This window comes from Enhydra lutris, unplaced genomic scaffold (assembly GCF_002288905.1).
Source record: "Enhydra lutris kenyoni isolate GAN:26980312 unplaced genomic scaffold, ASM228890v2 scaffoldscaffold69, whole genome shotgun sequence".
In the NCBI taxonomy this organism is placed as follows: Eukaryota; Metazoa; Chordata; class Mammalia; order Carnivora; family Mustelidae; genus Enhydra; species Enhydra lutris.
In genome coordinates, this window is record NW_019154153.1 from 7,100,323 (window position 1) to 7,124,918 (window position 24,596).

Genomic DNA, 24,596 nt, shown 5'->3' on the forward strand with positions numbered 1-24,596 from the left:
GGACTTCAACACACCCAGGAGACAAAGTGAGTAGCAAGCCTGCAGCTGGAGCCTCCAAAAGGCAACCCCAGAGACAAACAAGGCTTCTCATGGATTATTCCTCCCTCCCTCCCCCCTCTTTGTCTCCAGCAGACAGAGTGGCCTAGGATCAGGTTCTCCATGTGAAAATCCTGTCTTCACCTCCCACCTCTTAGAGATAGGTGAGAGTATCCCTTTCTATCCCAAGGGTGGGGGAATATTTGGCCAGTGCTTCTTGGCACTGGCCTGTGTTTGCAAAGTACAGTGAGACAAAGTCCATGCTCTGGAGAAGCGGATTCAGCATTAGAGGTACTTAGGTGACTCACAACCCCACCTCACCACGGAGGCATCCCCTGCCTAATCCCACCGCTGCCTAGAGAACACTGAAGGGCAGGAGAGGGGGAAGCGCCTGCCAGCCACAAAACAGGAAGCTAGGAAATAAAGACATAAATGACCAAAATCTCCCTTCCTGCCCCTCAGCGCACCTGATTCCTGGAGGGCCCTCCATCTGAAATTCACTCGGGTTGCCAAGCAGCTCTAGAAGAAAATCTGGCTTCGGTCACATACCCGCCCCTCAGCGTGGATGTGTTTAGACACCTTCTCTCCTTCTAACCTCAGTCTCTGCTCAGCTCCCCCAGAAGGAACTGGGTTATAATTGGGAAGAGGGGAGGAGAAGAGAAAGGAATGAATTTTGGATCTTAGGCTTAAAGCACTGTGTGTGTTTGGCCTCTTTCCACGCTCACAGTAGAGACCCTGCCGCTGAGAGCCCAGACAGCAGGAGGATGCCGGGAGTCAAGACATAATAATAATTAATAATAACAAGAACAGTGCCTACAGTTGAACTCCACTGCCCTAAACACTCCACACAGATTCTTTCTCTCTTATCCTTATAGTGACCCTCTGTAGCAGCTGCTCTTCCTATGCCCATTTTACACATGCAGAAAATGAGGCTCTGACAAGGCAAGTGTCTTCCCCAGAGTTACAAAGCCAGGAAGTGGCCTGACCCCAAACCCATATCCTTAGCATCATGCAGAGGCCCATGGAGGAGAAAAAAAATCGAGGGGCTACCAAGGACCATCACCAGATATTTCAAAAGTTTTCCTGGAAAGAAGAGTAAACTACCCTCTTCCACACAATAGCACCCTCCTCCCGGGTGTTAGAACTTGGTCGACCTTAGTCGGTTGCCAGGACTGGGCTATGGTCCATGTTGACACAGATGTTTATGGACAAGCCGGAAACCTAGCATTGCTGAAACCTTGGAAACCCAGCACTGCTGAAACCTTGGAAACCCAAGAAAAAGAGGCATTCAGATCGTGCTTGTTTAGAAATTGGAAATTGTGTTAACAATCTCGGCAGCTGGACTAAATATCAACTAGAATATTTTCCCGTGCCTGACAAAGTCCTTGGTTCCAAAGATCAGATTGTTCCACAAAAATGGAAAGGCTCACTACCTGAGTTACCAGCTAGCAATGAAAGTCTCTTGTGCAAAGGTAGGGAAGTGTGTGTGTGTGTGTGTGTGTGTGTGTGTGTGTGTGTGTGTGTTTCTTTTGCTTCTGGAGCAGGAGAGCCTGGAGTTTCTCGACTTCTGGGCAGAGCTGGGTAAATCAGACTTCTGCAAGCTGCAGATGGGGCATCGATACCGTGGAGGTGGTCCCAATCTGCAGACATATAACACCACCCACTGAACATTTATCGAGACTTATTGGAAACTGTCTCTCTAGCCCAATCCAGTGAAACATACAGTGTTCTAGAGCTGAAAGGAACCCTAAGAATCCTGGAAGCCGTCTCCTCAGGGAAAACTCAAGGACCATAGGCGGAGATAATGAGCCACCTGAGGCAATGAGGCCAGAGCTGCAGACTCCAGGGAGCCAGAAACCGGGAACTCTGACTCTGCAGCCTGTCAGCAGCTGACGCTGGACAGGTACCTAGCCTCCCAAGGCTTTGCTTTCCTCATTGCTCTGGAGAACTGTGGAGGCCCACCGTGGCCCTGGAGGCCTGTCAAGGCTGTGTGCCAGGGGCCACCTTCTTGCTGAGGGCTGGAGCAGGGTGGTTGCTCCCTGGGTGGGAGCTGGGGGACAGCTCTCTACGGGGGATGTCCAGGGCAGTGTGGATGCCCTTCAAAGCCAAGGACTCATCCCCTCACAGCTAAGGGTGCTGGTGGCTAAGGGCTCACAGCTGAGTCGCTGCAGGCATTGCCCTCAGTCCAAGAGAGCTGTCCCGCCTCCCTGCCCCAAAGGAAGCCTATATCTGATGACCAAGTGGTCAGTTCAGGCTTGCCTAGTGGAGGCATCACCCCCCCGCCCCCAGGTTTCAGAGTTCCCTGAAGGATCTGCCTCATGAGTACATGGCGATTCGCCCTCCCCACTGCCCAGTGCTGCCTTTCTCACTCCCTTACAGATGCTGCTTCTGAGAAGGTCTCTAGTCACTCCCTGCCCAGGAGACCTGACTCACACCATCCCCAAGAAATCTTGTCCCCCAGACAGTGAGTGTGTGCACACAGCCTCAGTAGGGCCATCCATGTGCTGACAAGGGCCCAGCTTCACCCAGAGCCATGCTGCTTCTCTCTCAGCCTCAGCAGCCGGACCCCATGGGGGAAGAGGGGTCATCCCTCAAGGGAGGTCTGCCCCCTACCCATGAAACATCACCCTCTTAACACCCCACCCACCATGGCACAAGGCCACCCCTGTAGAAGGTAGAGGCATGGTACAGTCCTGCCACTCTCTCCCACCAGACCCTCTCCTCTCCAAGGGGGAGGGTCTGGTAGTGGGATCGTAAGGGGCAACTCTGAAGGGGAAGAAGCTGCCATATGGTTAGAAATAGGGGCTTTGGGGAAAGGGATGGGAGGTGCCACCATCTGTTCTGAGTCTCAGGACAGAGGCACACACAGATGCTTAAGGCCTTGTGACCACAGAGGTACTGACTGGACTGATGTGGCCACAAGCCATGGAATGCCACAGCCACCAGAACATGGAAAAGGAAAGATTTGCCCCTAGAGCCTCCCTAGAGAGAGTGGCCCTCCTGACACCTTGATCTTGGCCCAGGAAAGATAATTTCAGATTTCTGGCCCCTAAAACTATGAGAGAATATGCTTCCATTGCTGTAAGCCACTGATTTTGTGACTAATTTGCCATCACAGTCTCAGGAAAATATTATCACGTACAGGTTGGACACCTCAGGCTCACCTCCCTCCTCTCTGCTCAGCTTCCCTGAGTATAAAGTAACCCCCTGCCAGCTCTTATGCTGGTAAGACCTTGGGGCCTTGCCCTCCTATTCGTACTTTCTAAAAACCACTCATTGAACACCTAAAAAGGAATCGTTTCCCGTTGCAGAATTTCAGACAGGCGACAGGTGATGATGGAGATAGTTGGGGACAAGAGAGGGCATTAGAATGTAAAACAGAAAAGTCTGGTTGTCCACTCTACCAACTCCTTAGACCCATTTTCAGAGGTGCAGGCCCAGAACAGTGTTAGATTCGAGCTAACCAGACTCTGGCCACAGTTGGTTTTCAGGAAAAAAGCGGCCTGTGGGAACCCTTCTTTGAAGAGCCAGAGGGACCCACAGAGGTAGGCCCTCTGTGCCTCAGTGGAAGACCTGAGACCAGATGACTTTCTGCCTCTTAATCCCAGAAGACCCACTCCATTCAGACCACCCCAGCTGGGATGGTACCCACCTGCTGCATTTCCTCAGAGGAGACATTGCATGGGCTGCCAGGATGGGACACCCGTTTGCACCGTTGTTCCCCACTGCTCAGGGCCCAGGAGTTGGCAAAGTCGTAGGGGTCCGAGGTCAAGGTCCCTGTGGAGAAGGTTTCAGGAACAAAGTCACAATTAAGCCTGAGCCAGGACTTCTGAGTGAAAACTCTGGGTTTGTCGTCACCTGAAACAACCTTCCATTAGGTTGTTACATAGGCGCCTGGGGTGGGGAGTACCTTTTGTGCAGCGTTCAGCAGGTTACCACGGGGCACAGGGCTCAGAGCTCAGCCCGTGTGTGGAGAGGGGTGGCTGGATGGATGGGCGCAGTGAGGAGGGCAGCGTGAAAGAGGATGAGGAGCGGGCCCATCCACGCTGTCTCCCCGTCCTTGCATGCCTTTCCCCTCTGTGCAGAATGTTCTCCACCCCCTAGTACCTTGGCTGCCTCCACTCATTCTTTGAGATGCAGCTCCAATGCCACTTCCTCCAGGAAGCCCTCTGAAGTAGTTCTGTTCCCAGCCCCCTGCCCCAGCCTGTGTTCCCTCAGCACCCCTGCCATCCTTCCATCAAAACTCTCATCGCCCTCTGTGTTAGTATTCCCTTTTTTTATATTCATACTCCACTCAACCGTGAGCTCCCTAATTCAGGGTACACGCTGTGTCTATTATCTCTGAATTCTTATCTGGCACTTTGTAGACACTCAAAATGTTTTTGCAGATTAAAGGTAAGAATGTGACATGGAACCTGAGCCCCAGTCACTGCATTCCCCAGGCTCTCACGGCGTTGGGGCCTTAGTCTTATACCGATCGTGCCTTCATCAGCTCCCACAACAGACAGGGTCTACAGGCTTCCATGGCAAAGGAGAGTCCAAATACCCCTTCTGAGTCTTCACTGCCAAGGGACTAATGGAGTATTGAGGCAAACAGTCCTTTTGCATAACCAGGTCTGGAAGACTGAAGCATGTTTCAAGGTCAAATAATGTACTTGAGAATAGAAAATAAACTATCCTTGGGAAAGGAAAAGCAGGACCATGGAAGTATTGTCAGCTGGCATCTGGCGTGTCGTCAGCAGGGAAAATGGCACCCTTCAAAGATTCACTTTCTAATTCCTGGAACCTATGAGTATTCTCTTATAGGGCAAAAAGATGTGGTTAAGTTTTTAAGGATCTTAAGAGGAAAAGCTTATCTTGGATTATCTAAGTGGGTCTTAGATCCAATGACCCGTATCCTTATCAGAGGGAGGCAGCAGGAGGAGAGACAGAGACACACACAGAGACACGATGTGTGTGTTAAGGATTGTGTGTGTAAGTTAAGGATTGCTTTCGGTAGTTGGGAGAGGCAAGGAACAGGTTCTCCAGAAGGGCCTCTGGAGGGGTGCAGCCCTATCAACACCTTGATTTTAGACGTTGGGCCTCCTGAACTTGTGAAAAAAAAAAAAAAGTTCTGTTGTTTTAAGCCATGGGAGAAGCCAAAGGGAATTTAAATTTATGGAGTTTCTACTGTGTGCCAGGCATTATGATAAGTGCCCTCTGAGTTCTTAGTCACCATGCCACACAGGCTTGTCCACTTTCTAATATAGCATGAGAGCTCCAAAAACTTCAGGTAATACCATCTTTGTATGGAGGTTATAAGACAAATATGCTTAAAATTATTGCTATAAAGAAGAAATTGAAGCCTAATACAAGGAGACAAGACAATAAGAAAAAACATGAGAGTTGAAGAAGGACCAAATTTACCTTCTAAAGCTACAAATGTAGACATGAAATAGAAAGAAAACCCAATTGGTGGGTTAAACATCATCTGGAAATTAGAGTTGAGGGAACTAGTGAACCAGAAGATAGATCTAAGCAGTGATGGGCTGATGAGCCAACTGTCTGGGGAAACGCAAAGTCCTGAATTTTAGGATTTGCTGATTTCCATGCTGCAGATACTCCCACCATGGCCAGTTTCTAACTACCAATCTGGCAGTATTGAATGTAGACCTGGTAAAGACACATGCAACTGGTTCTCATCAGCCAGCATGAGTGCACCATCCAAAAAGCAACAAAGAGGAATAGAGAGATAGAAAAATGAAAGTAAAGGGTTTAAAAAAAAAAAAAAGGATAGAATAAAAATATCTGATATATGTCTAACAGATAGAGAGAAAATGATTGAAAATTTTCTAAATCTGATGGAAGATAGGAGTCCTCAGGTTCAGGAATCACAGCCTCAAGCAAGATAATAAAAATAAGACTGGGGCACCTGGGTAGCTCAGTTGGTTAAGCATCTGCCTTTGGCTCAGGTCATGATCCCAAAGTCCTGGGATCGAGTCCCACTCTGGGCTCATTGCTCAGCAGGGAGCCTGCTTCTCCCTCTACCTTCACTCCTCCCAACTTGTGCTCTCTCTCTCTCTTTTCTCTCAAATACATAAGATCTATTTTTAAAAAGATAATAAAAATAAAACTCACATCTAGACATAACATAGTAAAATTTCAGAATGCCAAGAACAAAGAGATGACTTGTGTACAAAGATAAAAGATATTATCTGCAATGAAATAACAGATGGACTGACAATCTACTTCTCCAGAACAACAATGGAGTGGCATCTTCTAAAGTACTATGAGAAATAACTGATGTCCTAGAGTTCCATACCTAACTAAAGTATCATGTAAGAATGAAGGGGTGTTTGTTCCAGTTACCGCTATTATCACTATCAGACCCTGAATGAAGGAAGAACTGAGGGACATTGTTTTAAAAAAGTAGAAATTGAACCTAGAAAAAAAGAATAAGATACAAGAGGAAATTATGAGCAAAGAATCTTTTAAACATGAAGGTACATCTAAAGAAGCACTGATTGTGTCAAGCTATAGTAATAACGCCAAATTTGATGGTATTCAAAAAAGGTACGGGGGTCAGTGAAGTAGTGAGGAGAGAAGTAACATTTTAAAAAGCAGCAATAGTAGAAAGCATAAAATAAGGTGGTTAATGGAAATCCAAATACACCAGCACCACAACTGAATATAAAATAAACGAAAAGAGGCAAAACTTCCCAGTAAGAAGACAGAAGAGTTTAGGTTACATTAAAATAACAAGAATGAGGGATGCCTGGGTGGCTCAGTCAGTTAAGTGTCTGCCTTTGGCTCAGGGCATGATCCCGGGGTCCTGGAATCGAGTCCTGCATCGGGCTTCCTGCTCAGCAGGGAGCCTGTTTCTCCCTCTCACTCTCCCTCTGTGTTCTCTTTCTCAAATAAATAACAAAATCTTTTTTTTTTTTAAGTAATAAATAATAAATAAAAAAGAACTACCACCTGATTCAGCAATTCAAACTCTGGGTATCTACCCAAAAGAACTAAAGGCAGGGTCTTTTTTTTTTTTTTAAGACTTTATTTATTTATTGGACAGAGAGAGAAACAGCGAGAGAGGGAACACAAGAGAAGGAGTGGCAGAGGGAGAAGCAGGCTTCCCGCTGAGCAGGGAGCCCGATATGGGGCTTGATCCCAAGACCCTGAAATCACGACCTGAGTCAAAGGCAGATGCTTAACGACTGAGCCACCCAGGCACCCCTGAAGGTAGGGTGTTGAAAAAAATATGTGTACACCCCGGTTTGTTGCAGCATTATTCACTCTGACGAAACATGGAAACAACCCAAGTATCCATCAAGGCATGAATGGATAAGCAAAACGTGGTAGATACATACAATGTACATTCAGGTTAAAAATGAAGGAAATTCTGACCTAAAGGGGATGAAGGGGTATGAACCTCCAGTCACAAAATAAATAAGTCGCAGAAGTGAAAAGTACAGCATGCAGAGAATATGGCGAATAAGACTGTAAAACATGGTTCGGTGACAGATGGTGATTACATTTATCTCGATGAGCACTGAGTAATGTGCGTAAGTGTTGAATCACTATGTTGTCCACCTGAAGCCAAGATAATACTGGATGTTGATTATACTGCAATAAAAAAGTGACTTTCTTCCCAAGGGTTTATTGTGAATAGCGATACTGCTTCAGAATATCCCACTTACATGTATAGCGTAAATGTGTACTATTTTACTCTGCGGGCACATTTGCGAGTCTATTAGCACTTACTTCAGGGCTCATTGTGACTGGCACTGTGTTTCTGACACAAATGGGCCTTAAGCACTTTGTTAAGTTGTTGACAAATAATCCTTGTCTGCTGTTGTTCTCAAGGCTGTTCTCTAGACGCTGAAATGTGTTACAAAACAAGGTGCAAATTTAGGGGTGCCTGGGTGCCTCAGTCGTTAAGCGTCTGCCTTCGGCTCAGGGCATGATCCCAGGGTCTTGGGATCAAGCCCCATGTGGAGCTCCTTGCTCAGCAGAAAGCCTGCTTCTCTCTCTCCTACTCCCCCTGCTTGTGTTCCCTCGCTCACTATATCTCTCTCTGTCAAATAAATAAAATCCTAAAAAAAAAAAAACAAAACAAAACCCACAAGGTACAAATTTAAAACAATGCCTGTGTTGAAAAAAATTAATTAAAAAACAAAAAAAATGATTTAAAAACCAAAAAAAAAAAAAAGGAAATTCAGATATATGCCTCAACACGTGGATGAATAGTAAAGCCATTACGCTAAGCGAAATAAGCCAGTCACAAAAAGACAAATACTGTATGACTCCATTTACATGAGGTACTTGGAGTAGTCAGAATCACAGAGACAGAAAGTAGAATGGCGGTGGCCAGGGTTGGGAAAGAGGAGGGCCGAATGGGAAGTTATTGCTTAATGGGTATAGAGTTTCAGTTTTGCAAGAGAAAAAGAATTCTGGAGACAGAGACTGTGATTGATTGCATCAAAGTGTGAATGTACCTAATGCCGTTGAAGTGTGTACTGAAAAATGAGCAGGACAGTCAATATCATTTTATGTGTGTTTATCACCACAAACTATGGAACAGCATCCTCCCCCCAGAATTCTTGTGCTCCTTTGTAGGTGAACTCTCCCTGAGCCCCTAGCCCTGATAGCCACTGCCCTTTTTTCTGATCCTATAGTTTTGATTTTTCCAAAGTTTATGTAACTGTGATCATACTATACTTGGAGTACTTCGCCTTCCATGTCTGGCTTCTTCCACTTAACATCATCCCTTAGAGATCCATCTGTGTGGTTGGATGTATCAGGAGACTGTTCCTGTCAGTTGTTGAAGGGTACTGCTACAGTGCATTTATCCATGCACCAGGAAAGTGCTTAGTCTTAGGCAATTATGGATAAAGCTGCTATAAACAGTCATGCAGGGGTGCCTGGGTAGCTCAGTCAGTTAGGCATCTGACCATTGATTTCAGTTCAGGTTATGATTTCGGGGTCATGAGATCAAGTTCTGTGCTGGTGTGGGGTCTGCTTAGGATTCTCTCTCTCATTTGCCCTCCGCTCCCCCTCCCCCAAATTCATGTATAGGGGTTTTTTCTCCATTTTAAAAATTGTGGTAAACAGGGGCACCTGGGTGGCTCAGTGGGTTAAAGCCTCTGCCTTCAGCTCGGGTCATGATCCCAGGGTCCTGGGATTGAGCCCCGAATCGGGCTCTCTGCTCAGCAGGGCCCCTGCTTCCCTGTGTCTCTCTCTCTGCCTGTCTCTCTGCCTACTTCTGATCTCTGTCAAATAAATAAATAAAAATTTAAAAAAATAACAAAACCTAGTTATGTGCTTCTTTCATATAATACATCTGAAACAAAACCACACAGACCAGTTGAGTATGAAAAAATATATGTCAAGCAAATACCTAAAAAAAAAAGTGAGGTACTTATATATTAATGTCAGATTTTAAGGCATAAGGCATTATTAAAAATGGCAAGTCATTACATAAAAGGAACAGTTCACTAGAAAGATTCAATATTTCTAAAATCTAATTGCAAAGGCTCAAAATATATAGAGGAAACTTGATAGAACTACACGAAGTGATTGACAAGTTCACCACCACTGCAGAAAAATTTAATACAGCTCTCTTAGCAAGGGTAGTTAAGGAGACATAAAGTAGTAAATATGTAGAATATTTGCATAACATAATTAACAAACTTAATTCAACAAGTATATACAGAATCCTGCACCAACCAGAGAACACATTCTTTTGGAGCATAAAAGGATCATCTAGGAGGTTACAAACAAATCTCCCCAAATTTCTAAATTAGAAATCAATTTAGTTACAAAAGATAACTTTAGAAATTCTAAACATCTGGAAATTTTGAACATGCTCTACAGGTTAAGAAAGAATTCAATGGCAATTAGAAAATCCATAGAACTAAATGAAAATGAAAATACCATAATTGGTGTAGCTAAGATGACATTTAGAGGAAAATGTATAGCCTTAAAAACGTACATATCGAATGATACAAATTTTGAGAAATTAATGCTGGAGAAGATGAAAACAAATGATCTTACTATTTTCCAACATATACAGTGAAATGAAAGGAATGGTCAACTGTTTCTCTAGATGCTCACCCCTTAATCAGAGGGTAGTTGGGCCATAAGGAAGAAGAAGAACTTATGTACAAACGTTCAGCTTCTGTAAGGAAGCATCACTGATTAAATGTTCACATAATTGAAGTTATCAAAAGACGATTAGAGATAACTAGTGGTTTCCACATTGTCCATATTCTATTGCTCATGAACACACACATAGACTGGCCTTCTTGGACTACGGACCTCCCTTTATAGACTTCCTCCATGAAGTCCTATTGTACTCATTTGGGAGGATCTGTTGAAACCATCCAGCATCTACCAACCACCTACCCTGTGTAAGCTTCTACGGGCAAATCCAAGTTGAACCAAGCCAAGATGAACCAACCAACCTCCAAGATGTGGTTTGGGGGCAGGTCTAGGCAGTGGGATGGAACGCTCAGACTTAAGGTTGGCAGAATAAACATGACATGCCTGGGGAGGGGTGTTAGTGAAGGTTTGTAAGCAGGGAAATGACAAACAATAACACAACTCCAGGGAAATGGTATCCGAGAGACACTTACCTTCCTGCGTCCTGAAGTCATCCTCAGCAAAGATGTTAAAGTCGCCACAGAGCCCACAGGTCTTGTTGAAGTATCTGTCTGATAGCAGGACTTGAAAGTTGCCACTGCCATCAATTTTGGCCACAAAGCCGTAGGCCTCACTGGACAGCTTGTAGTAGCCAGCCTCAGTCTCCAGGTACAGCCCGTTGGAGGCATAGGGCATGGAGATGCTGGAGGGACAAGGATGAGTTTGGGAAATGTGCATCTTGTTTGTTTCCTGGGTGTCTCTCCCACCTTTCAACCCCAACCCCTTGGTCCAGGGTTGGGACCTTGGTGCAAAGTTACTAAGGGTCTAGACCAGGAGTTGGAACACGGAGCTCTCACCCAGCCCTGCCTCTTGCTTTCCCTGGGCACATTTACTTCCTCTCTCTGGGCCCCAGCTCCCTCAGCTGAAAAAACAAGGAGGTTGCAAGAGGGATGCCCAGGGTCCTTTTTTTTTTCTTCTTAAGATTATATTTATTTATTGGGAGGGAGTGCAGTGTGAGAGAGAAAGAGAGATCACAAGCAGGGGGAGCAGCAGGCAGAGGGAGAAACAGGCTCCCCTTGGAGTAGGGAGCCTGATGTGGGGCTCAGTCCCAGGACCCCAGGATCATGACCTGAGCAAAATGCAGATGCTTAACCGCCTGAGCCACCCAGGAGCCAGCCCCCCCCCCCCCCCCCCAACCCGTCCCGGCGTCCTGTCCTTTTTAACTCAGACATTGCAGACATTCTGGGCTTCAGACTTACCCTTGGGTCCCCTGCAGCACAGTACCATTGACAAACAAATGGATGTCGAAAAATTCTCCGAGATACACGGAGAGGCTCACTCTTTTACCATTTTGGAAGCCCCCTGAAAGAGAAAAGAGTCAGTATCATGGATTATTACCAAAAAAGTTAGGATATTTATTTCTAATCATCTTATGCACATCACAAAATCTCCTCTCCGTGTAAAACTTTCCCCGCCACGTAAGGGCTTAAATGGGCAATAAAATCTTCCCCAAAATACCATTTACTCACTCATTTTCCCATTCATCTAAAAATATTTATTGAATGCCTTCTGGATATATAGACCGCTAATAGTCTCTTCTTCTCAAAAGAAAACCATAAAAGCATGACCCCTTCTGGGAGCTTACAATCTTTTTTTTTTTTTTTTTTTAGATTTTATTCATCTATTTGACAGAGAGAGAGGGAGTGTACAAGCAGGGGGAATGGCAGGCAGAGGGAGAAGCTGACTCCCCACTGAGCAGGAGCCCGATGAGGGGCTTGATCTCAGGACCCTGGATCATGCCCTGAGCCGAAGCAGACACTTAGCCGACTGAGCCACCCAGGCGTCCCTGGAGCTTATCATCTAAGTAAAATAAGCAGGCAGTAATTGACCATACTGTAAGGAGGCAAATAAAAGCCACATTGTGAGTTATCTGTAACAGGTACCCTAGGATAGAGTTATATAAATTGTTCTCTTAGGACAGCCCAAATCAGAATCCCTGGGCTCTTTGTTTTAAATGGAGACTCATGGGATGCTGGGGCAGCTCAGCGGGTTAAATGTCTGCCTTCGGCTCAAGTCATGATCCCAGGGTCCTGGGATCGAGTCCCGCATCAGGCTCCCTGCTCAGCAGGGAGTCTGCTTCTCTCTCTCCCTCTGCTGCTCCCCCTGCTTGTGATCTCCCCGTCTCTGACAAATAAATAAATAATCTTAAAAAAAAAAAAAACAGAGATTCATGAGTTCTGTCTCAGTTTACTGAATGTGATGCTCTGAGAGACATTTAGAACTCCTGCTGGTGAAGTGCCTCACTCCTCCTGGGAATCTCAGGAAGGAGATAAATGATCGATACTGCCAAGAGAGATGTGTGACTAGATGAACACATGAGACAATCGTCTCTGAACAAGGGTTCCGTTTGTGAGGGGCCACCCAGAGGACAGGGTGGGGGCAGTGACCTGAGAGCAGGAGAACAAGCAGGAGCCCCAGCGGCCCCACCACCATGGAGACTAATCCCACCACGAGGCCCTGAGAACTGGGGGTCTTCGAAGATTACCAACTGGCCACGGAGGTGAAGGAGCCAGAAGGGACAATGCGGAGGCTGCGTCTCCAGCCTTGGAGAACGGGAAGTTGCTGAAAATAGGAAAGAGGAAGGGCAGCAGTGCACACAGAGATGGAAGATGCTGGAGAAAAGGGGGTTGAAGATGGGGTTCAGTGTCTGAGGGAACCTGCAGAAATAGGGCAAAGGACCCAGGCGAAGAAGTTAACCTCACCTGCTCTTTCTCTCTCTCTCTCTCTCAAATAAATGAATAAAATCTTAAAAAAAAAAAAAGAATGTGGAACTAAGTGCAGGAGACGTGAAGGTTTGCTCGCATGGGTACTGCTGCCACGGTTTGGGCCACTGACCTCAGAGAGGAGGAGTTCCCCAGCTGAGGCCTGAGCTGGACAGAGCTGCTGGAGGACAGCGATGAGCTATGGCGCGCGCATGCGCACACACCCACACGCGCCAACCAGAAAATACAGTCGTTTCCGGTGAGATTTCAGTGAGGGAGTCACAGGTAAATAACTGGCCCATTCTAAGACTCGATTCCTAGACGATCCATTCTTAGCAGCTCAGGGGCCCCCAGGAAAAGCCCCCAGACCAGCCGCAGCCCACAAACCACAGTCTGCGGAGCTCCAGACCGACACAGTCAGAAGGAAAATGAGATGCTAACCACAGTAAAGGGGTTTTTGTCCTGTTTGCCTGAGATTTGCCTGTTCTGCGTTTTCACTTAGAACAGTTTTGCAGCAAGCAAATCTTTATAAACAGTTAAGCAAACTTTCTCACAGCAAGAAATTAGGCAAAGAAAAATAAACACAACCGCAGAGATAGGTGATTGGACAAATAGAGTTAAACGTTAATGGTAGAATCTGAGTGCTGGGCATATGGGTGTTATTTTCTTTTTTCTTTTTTTTTTAATTTAAGATTATTTATTTATTTGACAGAAAGAGAGACAGCAAGACCAGCAACACAAGCAGGGGGAGTGGGAGAGGAGGAAGCAGGCTCTCTGCTGAGCAGGGAGCCCAATGCAGGGCTTGATCCCAGGACCTGGGGATCATGACCTGAGTGGAAGGGAGACACACAACGACTGAGCCACCCAGGTGCCCCTCGCTGTCTTATTCTTTCAATGTTTCTAAATGGTTGGACATTTTTGCAGTAAAATTTTGAAAAAAACAAGCAAATGGAACAGCCTGGAGACCACCTCCAGTTGGCGGTCCCTCCCCAGAGCCTTCTGTGCCCCTGGGCCTTTGCAGCTCCCTTCCCGGGCCTGTTCTGGAGCTTAGCCCACCCAGTCACAGCTCCATTCACCACATGCCTGTGGGAAAGGGTGGATGAGCCCAAGAAGTCGGGGGCTCTGGGTCCTGTATGACCACAGAACCTGGCTCCCCATCAGTACGACTTTCCCTGTCATCATGCCCAGTGTCACGGAGCAGATAGATGGGTGGTCTTGCCCCTGCCTCACTGAGTGATTCAACCAGCATGTTGCCCCTGAGCCAAAGGCATCTTGTTCCTGGAAAGGAGAGGAATCCCTGTGTGCCTCTCCCTGTAGAATCTCCCGCCCTCTGATGGGGATTCAAAAGGGCTCTGGAGAACAAGGCTGCTAGGGAGCATATTGTTGGAGGGCGGGTAGGCATTGGGAAGGCAGGGAACACCCGCTGAGCGGAGACTGGGTGAGGCAGCGCCCTGTCAGGGGAGGTGGAGCTTGCTGCCTAGGGTCTTCACTTGTCCGGGGGCCCGGGGGGGGGGGGGGGGGATTGGGACACTCGGTGAGGCTGAACTTCGAGGAGTCTGTGGGATTTCTGACACTGGACATCTGAGGAGCAGATCACTCCACACCCAAAGCAGGGGAGGCAGCAAGGAGATTTTTGAAAGTGTGTCCTGAAGACTTCAGTACAGAAAAACACACTATGGGGGCACCTGGCTGGCTCAGTCATGAGAGCGTGTGACTCTTGATCTCGAGGTTGTGGGTTCAAGCCCCATGCTGGGTGTAGAGTTTACTTAAAAATAAAAATCTTAAAAAGGGAGAGAGAGAGAGAAAGAAAAACACCATGGCAACAAGAAGCCCTTTGCGGGTGGCCTAAACAGGTAGCTTTAAGATGTTTTTGCCCAAAAGCAGAGTAAAAACACAGTTGACTTCATGAGGCTGTACGCACACACTCACATACTTCCCGTCACTTACCCTTCCCATGTGCCATGCACTCTGACACCTTCTAAGGTTTTCTATTCTCTTCCATATTATTTCTTTAAATGCTGGTTACACCCATTACTTTTAAATCCATACGTTATGATTTGGTTTGAAAAACACTGATCCAGACTGACTCCACTTCATAGGTAGAGAAGACGAAGCCTGAGTTTACAACATGGTTTGTCCACACCAGCAATACGGACATTTGGGACCAAGCCCTTCTTTTTTTTTTTTTTTTTAAAGATCTTTTTATTTATTTGAGGGGGAGAGAGAGACAGAGCATGAGCAATGCAAAGAGGGGCAGAAGGAGAGGGAGAAACAGACTCCCCGCTGCGTGGGGAGCCCGATGCAGGACTCGATCCCAGGACCCTGGGATCATGACTGAGCCACCCAGCTGTCCCCAGACACTTCTTTGTTGTGGGGGCCTTCTAGCATATCCTAGGGTAGTTAGCAGGACCCCTGACCCCCCACCCCCTCGATGCCAGTAGCATCCATCCCCAAGTTGTGACAATCCAAAATGTCTCCAGATACTGCCAAATGTCCTCTGGGAGAAAATCACCCAGGTTGAGAACCATTGGTTTATGCTGTTAACGTTAGGCAGAGCCCATCCACAGGTTTTCTGCTTCCAAGGCTATATCACCTTTCCAAACACAAAGCTGCCTAACGGGACATCTCGGCACTCTGGATTCACATAACCACTAATGCGGGAGAGAACTCCCGATTAGCCTTATCTTTATTTGCTTCCTTCCCTCCCTACAGAACTCAGGGGAGAATCCAATGGGCAGCTATGAGGAAGATGAGCCGTTAAAAATTGCCGGTAAGCCCAGGGGGGACTCCCACACTCCACAGATGCACGGCGGGGGGCAACTTCCTATGGCCACGGGGAGAAGATGGGCTGGGCATCCCCTGTGAGGGGCCAGAGCAAACCAGGGACGTCCTCCCCCATGGCTCTGTCTCTCACCTGGCCTCTTGAACTCAGTGTCGGAGGAGGCTATGTGAGGGAACAAGGGCCTCCCGCCCCATGTTGGAGCAGGAAGCCTGCTGGGGAGCAAGCTGGCGGCTGGAATCCGTCAGATCGGGGTGCTTTCCTGGACCTTAGAATGTAAAACTCACTAGTACCATTTCTAACACACACTCCACCTCCACTCCTGTGACTCTCATGCAGGTGATCGTCTTCCAAACCCTGAGAAATGGGGGTCCGGTCTAATAGCGCCATTTACTGATGTGGAAACTAAGGCTCGCCCGGGGTTAAGTGACTCAGTACAGGGTGCGTTGTCAGTCTACAGCTCTCTCTGGGCCGGCATGGGAACCGGATCCCTCAGCCTGCCGGAGGAAGAGTGGTCTCTCTGAGCAGGGGGCTCCTGGACTCCAGGGGCCTCGCTCCCTCGTCCCTGTGCCAGTGGGCCAGGAGACCCATAGCTCCAGCCTGCTGGACCAGCCTGACCAAGAGCCAGGATTGAGGACAGGCCCCCCTGCCCTTTGCACTAGGTGGTCCTTCATGCTCAGACATAAACACTTTACCCAGGATATGAACAAGGTCCACAGGCACTCGAGAGGTATGGGAATTTGTGGTTTGGAAGCAAGGAAACAGGATGTCATTGGAGAACAATGGGGCAGAGGTGTGTGGGAGGGGATACGGGCATGCACGTGGAAACTGGAACTGCCATGTCCAAGCATGCCTGACCCCATGTCTCGGCTCCCGAGGAAGCAGCACTCAGCGGGGTGTCTGCTCCTCCCCCTACTCGTGCAAGGACACTCTCTCAAATAAAGAAATACATAAAATCTTAAAAAAAAAAAAAAAAAAGTGTGATGAACCCGTAGGCTGCTTTAGGCCAACTACCTGCCAGAAAACTGCCCCCTGACAAGTTGTATATAAGAACAACAACCCAGTGGGGGTACGGTGGGCGACAACAACCCAGTTGGAAGGGGGGCATCCCACTGAAATGCTTTGAAACAGAGAGGCCTAACACAGCCCTGCTGTTTCTCCTCGGCCCCTGAAAGCCTGAAAAGGATGAGCAGAAAGGCCAGCCCTTGGGCACAAACCCAAGGATGGACTAATGCTCCCCTGACCTTGACAGAGACTGCCCCCAGGGCCCCGCAGCCCATGGCCCTACCACGTTTGTGCCCAACAAGTGGACACCCTGTGTTAAGGGGCTGCTTTCAACCATGAAGATGGGGGTAATCCTGCACACCTGTCATTGATTTCTCTCCCTCAATCCTCATGCCGTCCCCATCTTAAAGATGAGGAAGGGGCAACGGGGGCACCAGCGCACTTCCCTAAGAACACTCTGTGAACAGGGGGGAGCCCAGACAAGCACGCCACTTTCTAGCCACAATTGTGGCTCTTTCTACACTTCCCTTTCATGCTGGGGGCAGAGCCACGTCATGCTGGGGGATGGAAAACAACCAGCCCCCCAAGTGGATGAGTCCAGGGCTGGATATTGCCAGCGTGGTCGGGGGCTTCCTGGAGGAGGCAACAGTAATAGCCTGAGTCCCCTACCTGCATATGAGGCCAGCCCTGAGTGGGGAGGGGTCTGGAGTGGGGTGTCAGTGGGGGACGGGGACTTGTCCAACATGATGCTGGCCTCCCTGAGCCCAGAAGATGCACTCTGTGCTTGGCCCCAAGATTTCTTTACACATGTTTCAAATCCACCTCCAGGGTAAGGAGTCCACACCCGGGAGTCAAGACAGCAATCCCTAGGGTCTCCGTAGGGTCCCCCAAACTGGAAAGTCCCCTGAAGCCCAAGGCCACACAGCAGAGAGCGTGTCACTCTTTCTTCTTTCAAAATCTTTCTCCCATCACTCCTAAACGTTTATTCCCACTGACACCCCAGAGTCATCTTAGGGAGGGGTTCTTGGGCAGGAGGTCTATATGGAACCCCACTATGATTTTTTAAGAGGCATACAACTGAGTACACATAGAAAGATCAGTGGATGGTTTCAATGTCAATTTTCTGGTCGGGATAGTTGTGGATAGTTTTGTACAATGTTACCAATTGAGGGAAACTGGGTAAAGGGTACACAGATTTGTATTTTTTTTTTTACAACTGCATATGAATCAATAATTAGCTTAAAATATAAAGTTTGATTTTAAAAAAAATCTTGGATATTCTCTCTGGTAACTTTTGGGTTTTTTATGGAAATACAAGAGGCCACTATGGGTTTTTTCATTGAGAAGCAAGACAAAAAAGAGAGAAATGGTTTTTGCCTTGTGATGAGAACCCTTAACCCTTAACCCTGCTCTCTTAGCAACTGTCAAGCACACCATACAGCAGTGTTAGCTGGAGTCACCTTGTCGTACAGCCCATCTTTAGGACTTATCTGTCTTATACATGGAAGTTTGTACTTTGTGACCACCTGCCTCCAATACCCTCTCTCCCTACCACCTGCCTCTGATAACCACAAATCTGATCTCTTTTCTAAGAGTTTGGGGTTTGGTTTTTTTTGGCTTTTTTTTTTTTCTTTTCTTTTTTAGATTCCACATGGAAGTGAGATCATCCAGTATTTGTCCCTCTCTGTCGGACTTATTTCATTTAGCAGAATGCCCCCAAGGTCCTTCCATGTTGTCGTCAATGCACTGTGCTTTTTCAGGTAGAGAAATCCACTTAAAATAAACATTGGGGCTGCCTGAGGGAGGAGGTCCTCAGCCTTCAGCCTCTAGGGGAAGGTCAGGGGTACTTTTTCTCTGCAACTACTCTCCCAAGTCTCTCCCCAGCTGCTGCTTCTGAAGCAAGAGGGATCCCCAAGTTCAATGTTCAGAAAGGCTTCCTCCATTTGTCAGGCGGCTGGGGATGTCTGCGGTCCTTTTCAACCCCGGCCTTTTTATCGCGGCCAAGACCACCCTACTCCCGCCTTTTTCCCTTTCTGGACTGTTTTGGCTAAGTAGCAATTCCCTCTTCATCCTTCTAGCTGCACAATGCATCTACACTAGCTCCTCAGTGCTGCTGAGTCAGGACACAAACTCCCCCCTCAGGATGTCAGCCTCACCCCATGACCGAGCCTCACTGCCCACTACTCCCCAGTCCCATGCTTCTCAAAGTTTGATCCCCAAACCAGCAGCCGCGGCAGCACCTGGGAACTTGCTAGAAATGAGCCTTGCAGGGCCCCCTCCAGATGCACAGACCCAGAAACACTGACGATGGAACCCAGCAACCTGTTTCTAAGCAGCCCTCCCAGCGATCCTGAGGTAGGTTGTTCGAGATCGACTGTGCCGGCCACACTGACCTCCCCACTGGGCAGCACCGAGGGAACATACATGCTTTCCAGCCTCTTCCCTGTGCCCAGGCTGTCCCCACTGCATGCAGCCCCCTGCCTGTCCTCTTGGTCCTCTCCGCCCAACTGGAACCCCTCCCCCAAGTCTCCTCACAGGCCCTGCTTTTCACAAAATCGGCTCTTCGGTACAACAGACGGGTACAACAGAGCACTGTGCTGTGTGAATCCGCACCCCACCGCCACCTTCAGTGCTACCAGAGACCCCAGTGAGCCGCACACCAGGAGACAAAGATGAGAGAGACACGGTCCTTGCCCCTGGGGGGGCTCACAGGGGAAAAGGGAAGGTGGCGGCCCAGAGAAACTCAGCCCACTGAAGTCAAACTGAAACAGGCTTTCCAGCAGAGGCAGGGCGGGCAGGAAGGCGACAGGAGCCTCCCAGTTAGGACGGCTGTCAGCCCACGCAGCTCCCAGACCGTCTCTGAGCACCCTGCACTGAGCACCAAGGGCTGCATCCAGCCTGGGAGACTGGTGGAGTGACCGCCCCAAGGGCCCCAGGGCCTGCATCTCGAGAAGGGTCTGGGTGTTGACCAAATCTCTCCCTGACCAAACCTGAATCAGGCTCCTCTCAATTAAGCCTCCACCTCAGGCTCTGTCCTTGGTCTGATTAGTTCAGTTCGGCAAGAATCTTGCGGGGTCGGTTAATCGAAAATCCCCCATCTTCAATATCTGACCAACTCCTCACACCCCTCCCTCAATGTCTTATCGCCCCAGCCTGCCTTCAGCAAGAACCCTGTCGAGTGGGTTTAGCCAGATGTTATCCCTGATGTGCTCCCCGCGGTAGTTTTCCATCCCCTGACCCCTACCCAGCTCCTTGGCTGCGAATCCCCACTTGGCCTTATGATACTTGGTGTGAAGCCCCACGTCTCTCCCCTACTGCAACCCTCTCCCCAACCCATGGCAGTGGTCCCTCTTGAACAAAGCCTTCCTAACTATCTTTATTTACCAAGTGTCATGAAATCTGTGCTTTAACAGTGTGGGTCTGTCCATTGCCACGCCATCTCCCCAAGGCTGCGGACCCTGTCGCTGCGAGTTTTATAGCATCCCGCTCACCCATCGCACACATCTAATTCATTCTTAGGGTCGCTGAACCACAAGCTCCCATAACCGCCTCCAGCCCCACTCCCCCCACCCCAGGGAGCTCCCTCTCTAGTACAGAGGAATGTTCCGCATCCGGACAAGGCCAGGATTCAAATCCAGCTCGACCTTTCCTTAACTGTCAACCCTTGGAAGGATCATACCCCCTCCCTGGGCTCAGCTCTTCATGTGTGAATCAGGGGTGGCTGCACCCGGATGCACATCTCAGAGCCGCTGTGGGGTGCAGCAGACCTAACAGGAGCCAAGTACCAGCACTCCTCCAGGAGCACGCGAGGGACTCAACATCAGCCAGGCACCCTGAATTCCGCTGTGAACATAGCAACGGCCCCTCCCGTCTGCCAGGAGCTCTGGGTGTTACACAGCATCTCCTGGTTCACTTCTCCTGATGTTTTGGAGCTCCCAGAGTGCTGCCTGGACCCAGAGCAATGCACACAACCACTGGAAAAGCAGGAAGACTCTCTCCACCCCACCAGGCTCCCAAGAGAGAGAGAGACGTAGGTTGGGGGGGTGGGATGGGGGGGGCATAGCTATGGGAAGCTCTTGGTCATGGAAAGGCCATTGCCATCCATGCTTCGGCAGGAATCTGCAAAGCTCAGGCACCGACATAAGACTATCCCCGCAACAACCCCCCTCCCCGCACTGGGGTTGAGCTTAGCTAGCACCTGCTCTGAACCCCTCCCTTCAGTGCCCCAGACTCACCGATAAGCGAGAAGGAGTGTTTCTGGCAGTCTCCAGCCAGGAGGTAACTACAATCTCCTGCAAAACTGTACATGCTCTCATCAAAGGTGCTGATGAAGTCGTCTCCAAAGAGGCTGCATCGGGCCAGCGGGGACCTGCCAACAGTCCCTTTTGTGCAAAGCGTCCCTGGAGGGAGAGACCACAGGTGAGCAAGCTGGGACCATCAGCCCAAACCACTTCAGCCTCGTGGAAATGAGGCTGTGCCTGATAAAAATTAGGGAAGCACATTCCTTCCTAAACAAGACTCCAGTTGTTGCGTTTGGCCCTCAAGAATGACCCAGGACTCACAGCAATGCTCGAGGAACAGCTTTTCAGGATATCTGTTTGTTTGAATGACGTTTCCTCACTGATTTAAAATGTAATGCATGCTTATCAGAGAAAATTTGGAGAATACAGAAGAAAAATACAAACAGGGTAAAATCACCTGTAACCAACATTCAACAGTAATTAGAGTCAACATTTCAGTTTTATCTTTCAGTTGTATTTCACAACATTTATACAATTAGAGATTTTTTACGAATTTGTGATCATCCTATACAAACTGTTTATAACGTGTCTATTTCTTCAGGTATTATAAAGAATTTACCATACCATTGTGTATACTTGCAAAACATGATTTATAGTGACTATATTTTGCATCTGAATGTATACAGTATAAGCCCCTACTATTAGGTTCTTAGCATTTTTTTTATTCTTAACATATAAGTAGATTGTAATGAGCACCTTTATGCATTAATCTACTGGTATATTTTGAACAGTGTACATTGAAACAAATTAGCCTGTGTGTCCAACACACAGAATCTATGAAGCCTTAGCTCCTCTAGGACCATATGCTAACTCCCAGGAGACCCTCCTGCCACCTTCCCAGTGTGTGTGTGTGTGTGTGTGTGTGTGTGTGGTCAGATGGGGCAGTAGGAAATTTCTAGTTGCCTGGGTCCACTGGCACAGGACCCACCTAGAAGGAAGTTGTAGAGGGTATGAAAAATGTACATTTCTTCCCCAGACTACACTGTGAGCAGCAGGCTGGATGTTGCTGGCCTGAGTGGTCTAAGTGAGGACAAGTCAAGGTCAGAAAACAGTCCCTCTTGCCATTCCCAGACTCGGTATCTCAGCAAGGGAAGAAAGGCAGTGTAATCCAGTGAAAGAGGTCTCCTAGGACCTAGGAGAACTGACCTCCGATCTCTGCTTTATGTGACTTTGGAGCATTTGTTTTTCCTCTCTGACCCTCAGTCCCTTTGTCTGTACTCTGAGAGGTTCAACTAGATGACCTCTGCAGTCTCTACCCAATTCTTGGATTCCTTCTTCCCCATCCTGCAACCCCACTGCAGAGGACTGTCTTGTGTGGCCCTTGTGCTTCTTAACTGTCCAATCAGACTGGCATTTGCAGGCACCTGCTCCTTGAGGAATACAGGTCAGGGGCACAGGGCTCTGAAGAAGCTTCACCAGAGGAATGAACTAGTGACTCTGGCAGGCCCAACACATGCCTAACACGGGCCTGGGCGCACAGGTGAGCTCCAGACACACCTGCTGATTTCTCAAAGAGAGTTTTTCCAAATGACCCTGAGACAGGAGTAAAGAATGGAAGCAGTTTGATACCTACCTGGCAAGGTGAGGGCCAGAGCCAGCAGCACCCTCGCAAGTCTGGCAGGAATCATCTGCAGAGAGGCAGGAGAAATGATCACTGATCACTGGCCTCACAGATAGCCACTGGTATGCACTACAGTCCATGTGCGAAGTGGGAAAAACATTTTTTTTTTTTTTTTTTAAGCAAGAGAAAAGATGGATCCTCACTGGCCCCTGTTTGCCTTGAACATGGAGTGCTGGTCTCCAAAAAAAAAAAAAGGTCCCAGCCAGGCCCAGGCCCAAGAGTAGCAATCACTGTGAGCCAGACCCCAGGCGCCCTTCTCCAAACAGCCGTCACAGAGCCCAGGCAGAGGACAAAAGCTCTGCCTCTGGTCCATATGCCCCCAGGACTGCCTGGCCTCTCGTTACCCCGCACTCCTGCACCAGCCAGCAGCTGACACGCACCTAATCCCCCCTGCCTCTCCATCCTTCCACACCCGACAGCAAACTGGGGAGAAAGAACTACTTAATGCTTCTGTTCCTACCGCAGACCCCAGATGTCGAGAATGCTCGACAACCACATTTGCTGGTCCAACCCCAGCATGATAGCCTGAGCACCTGGCAGGGTGCCAGCCCCCAGGAGCTGCTCAGGCAATGAGCTGATGAATGGACAGCAGTCTAATAGCCCCAGGTCCGGGCAAGGCTCCCCATAGTGTGCCTCCCCCCAGAGAGAGACCATTGACTCTGGCCGCAGAGCACACCCCAAACCCTCACAGCCGCTCTCCTCTTGAAAACGTTATTAAATAGGTACAGAATCTATCACCTGAGATTTGCTGGGGTTGACACATTTCCTGCCCAGTGCCTCGTCCAACCCAGGAGAGACAAGCCCAATCTGTCATGCGTCTGCAGGAGGGACACTTCAACGTCTGCTAGAGCCACATCTTGGTCTCAGAGCAGGTGACCCTCTACAAGCTCCCAACACTCAGGTACATCAAGCTGCTCCCAGAACACAGCCAGAGGTAAGCACAAAACTCACTCCAGGCTCTCCTCGTCGTATGTTACATGCAATCAAGTCAGGCGTGAACAGAGGTGGCCACAGGACTCCCTAGCGACAATGGAGAGCAGGCCATTGGATGGTCCCTGGCTTTGAGTCACCCTCCCAGCAAGCCCTTCTAGCCCCGGAACAGAGGACCTCCCCTCCCCCAGGGGCTGGGACCGCTCCTGATCTTCCTCCCTGAACTGATCCAGCCCTGCCCCCAAAAGACCAGACCTTTTCCTGCAAGCGGGGGTGCAGTTATCCCCAGGTCCGTTGGGAAGCTCAGCGTCGCACGACAGGTGCCGCCCGCCTAGGCCATGCTCCGGGGCAGCCAAGGCTGAAGGGACTGCTGCAGCTCTGGGCTGTCTTGCTGCTAAGTGACCCAGGGGCTGCACTACTACAGCCAGGGGGAGATAAAGGCCAAGTTGTGACGTCCACCAACCCCCCTCCCTTCCCACCACAATAGCGGAGAGCTGCCCCAGCAGGGGATTGGCCTCCTGTTAATTACCACAAGGGAACAATGAGCGGAAATGGTATTAGAAATACCTCCAAGCCGATAAGGCTTTGAAGAGTTCGGTGGGAGACCTCGGACAGCTGCCATAATGAGCTGCCTTCCCCTCCCCACATCCCCCTCACCCCAACCCTGGTCCTCCCTGCACGGAGGACTCCACACAGACGTGATGACCAGGAATGCTGGCTGTCCCCCAGCAGGCTGGTCCAGGCCAGGGAAGAGTCCAGACCTGATGAACACAGCCTCTGGATCCGGTGGCCAAGGCCAGATGCCGGGGAAGTTTGGAAAAACACCTCGACCTGAGCCAAATCAGCCACTGTGTTTGGCGAAAGAAGAGAACGGATGCTTCCTGTCCACATTAAGGTATGAATGATGCAGTCCTGGCCTGGACAAAAACAGGCCCTTTGAGTCGGGGCTAGCATTCACAGACTAGTTAGATGAAGGGCCTGCTCCCGAGCCCAGGCCTTTGTAAAATGATGGCCGGGGCCCTTTCATTCTCGTCCTCCCCCCC

The 24,596-nt window shown here is 48.9% G+C and overlaps 1 protein-coding gene across 3 annotated transcripts in view; it reads right to left on the reverse strand.

Moving 5' to 3' along the window:
* The window catches only part of LOC111159823 (von Willebrand factor), a 135,110-nt gene extending 111,058 nt beyond the window's left edge, over positions 1-24,052 (reverse strand). Inside the window, exons 1-6 of one of the 3 annotated variants that reach the window (XM_022522454.1) lie at positions 23,809-24,052; positions 22,576-22,630; positions 20,937-21,101; positions 11,411-11,517; positions 10,650-10,858; positions 3,689-3,813 (exon numbers count right to left, since the gene is read on the reverse strand). In XM_022522454.1, coding sequence (XP_022378162.1) covers positions 3,689-3,813; positions 10,650-10,858; positions 11,411-11,442 — 366 coding nt within the window. In that variant the 5' untranslated portion in view covers positions 11,443-11,517; positions 20,937-21,101; positions 22,576-22,630; positions 23,809-24,052. Of the gene's footprint in view, positions 1-3,688; positions 3,814-10,649; positions 10,859-11,410; positions 11,518-20,936; positions 21,102-22,575; positions 22,631-23,574; positions 23,594-23,808 lie in introns of those variants that run through there. The other 2 variants (XM_022522452.1, XM_022522453.1) reach the window with 2 other exon arrangements.
* Positions 24,053-24,596: the final 544 nt, after the last annotated feature.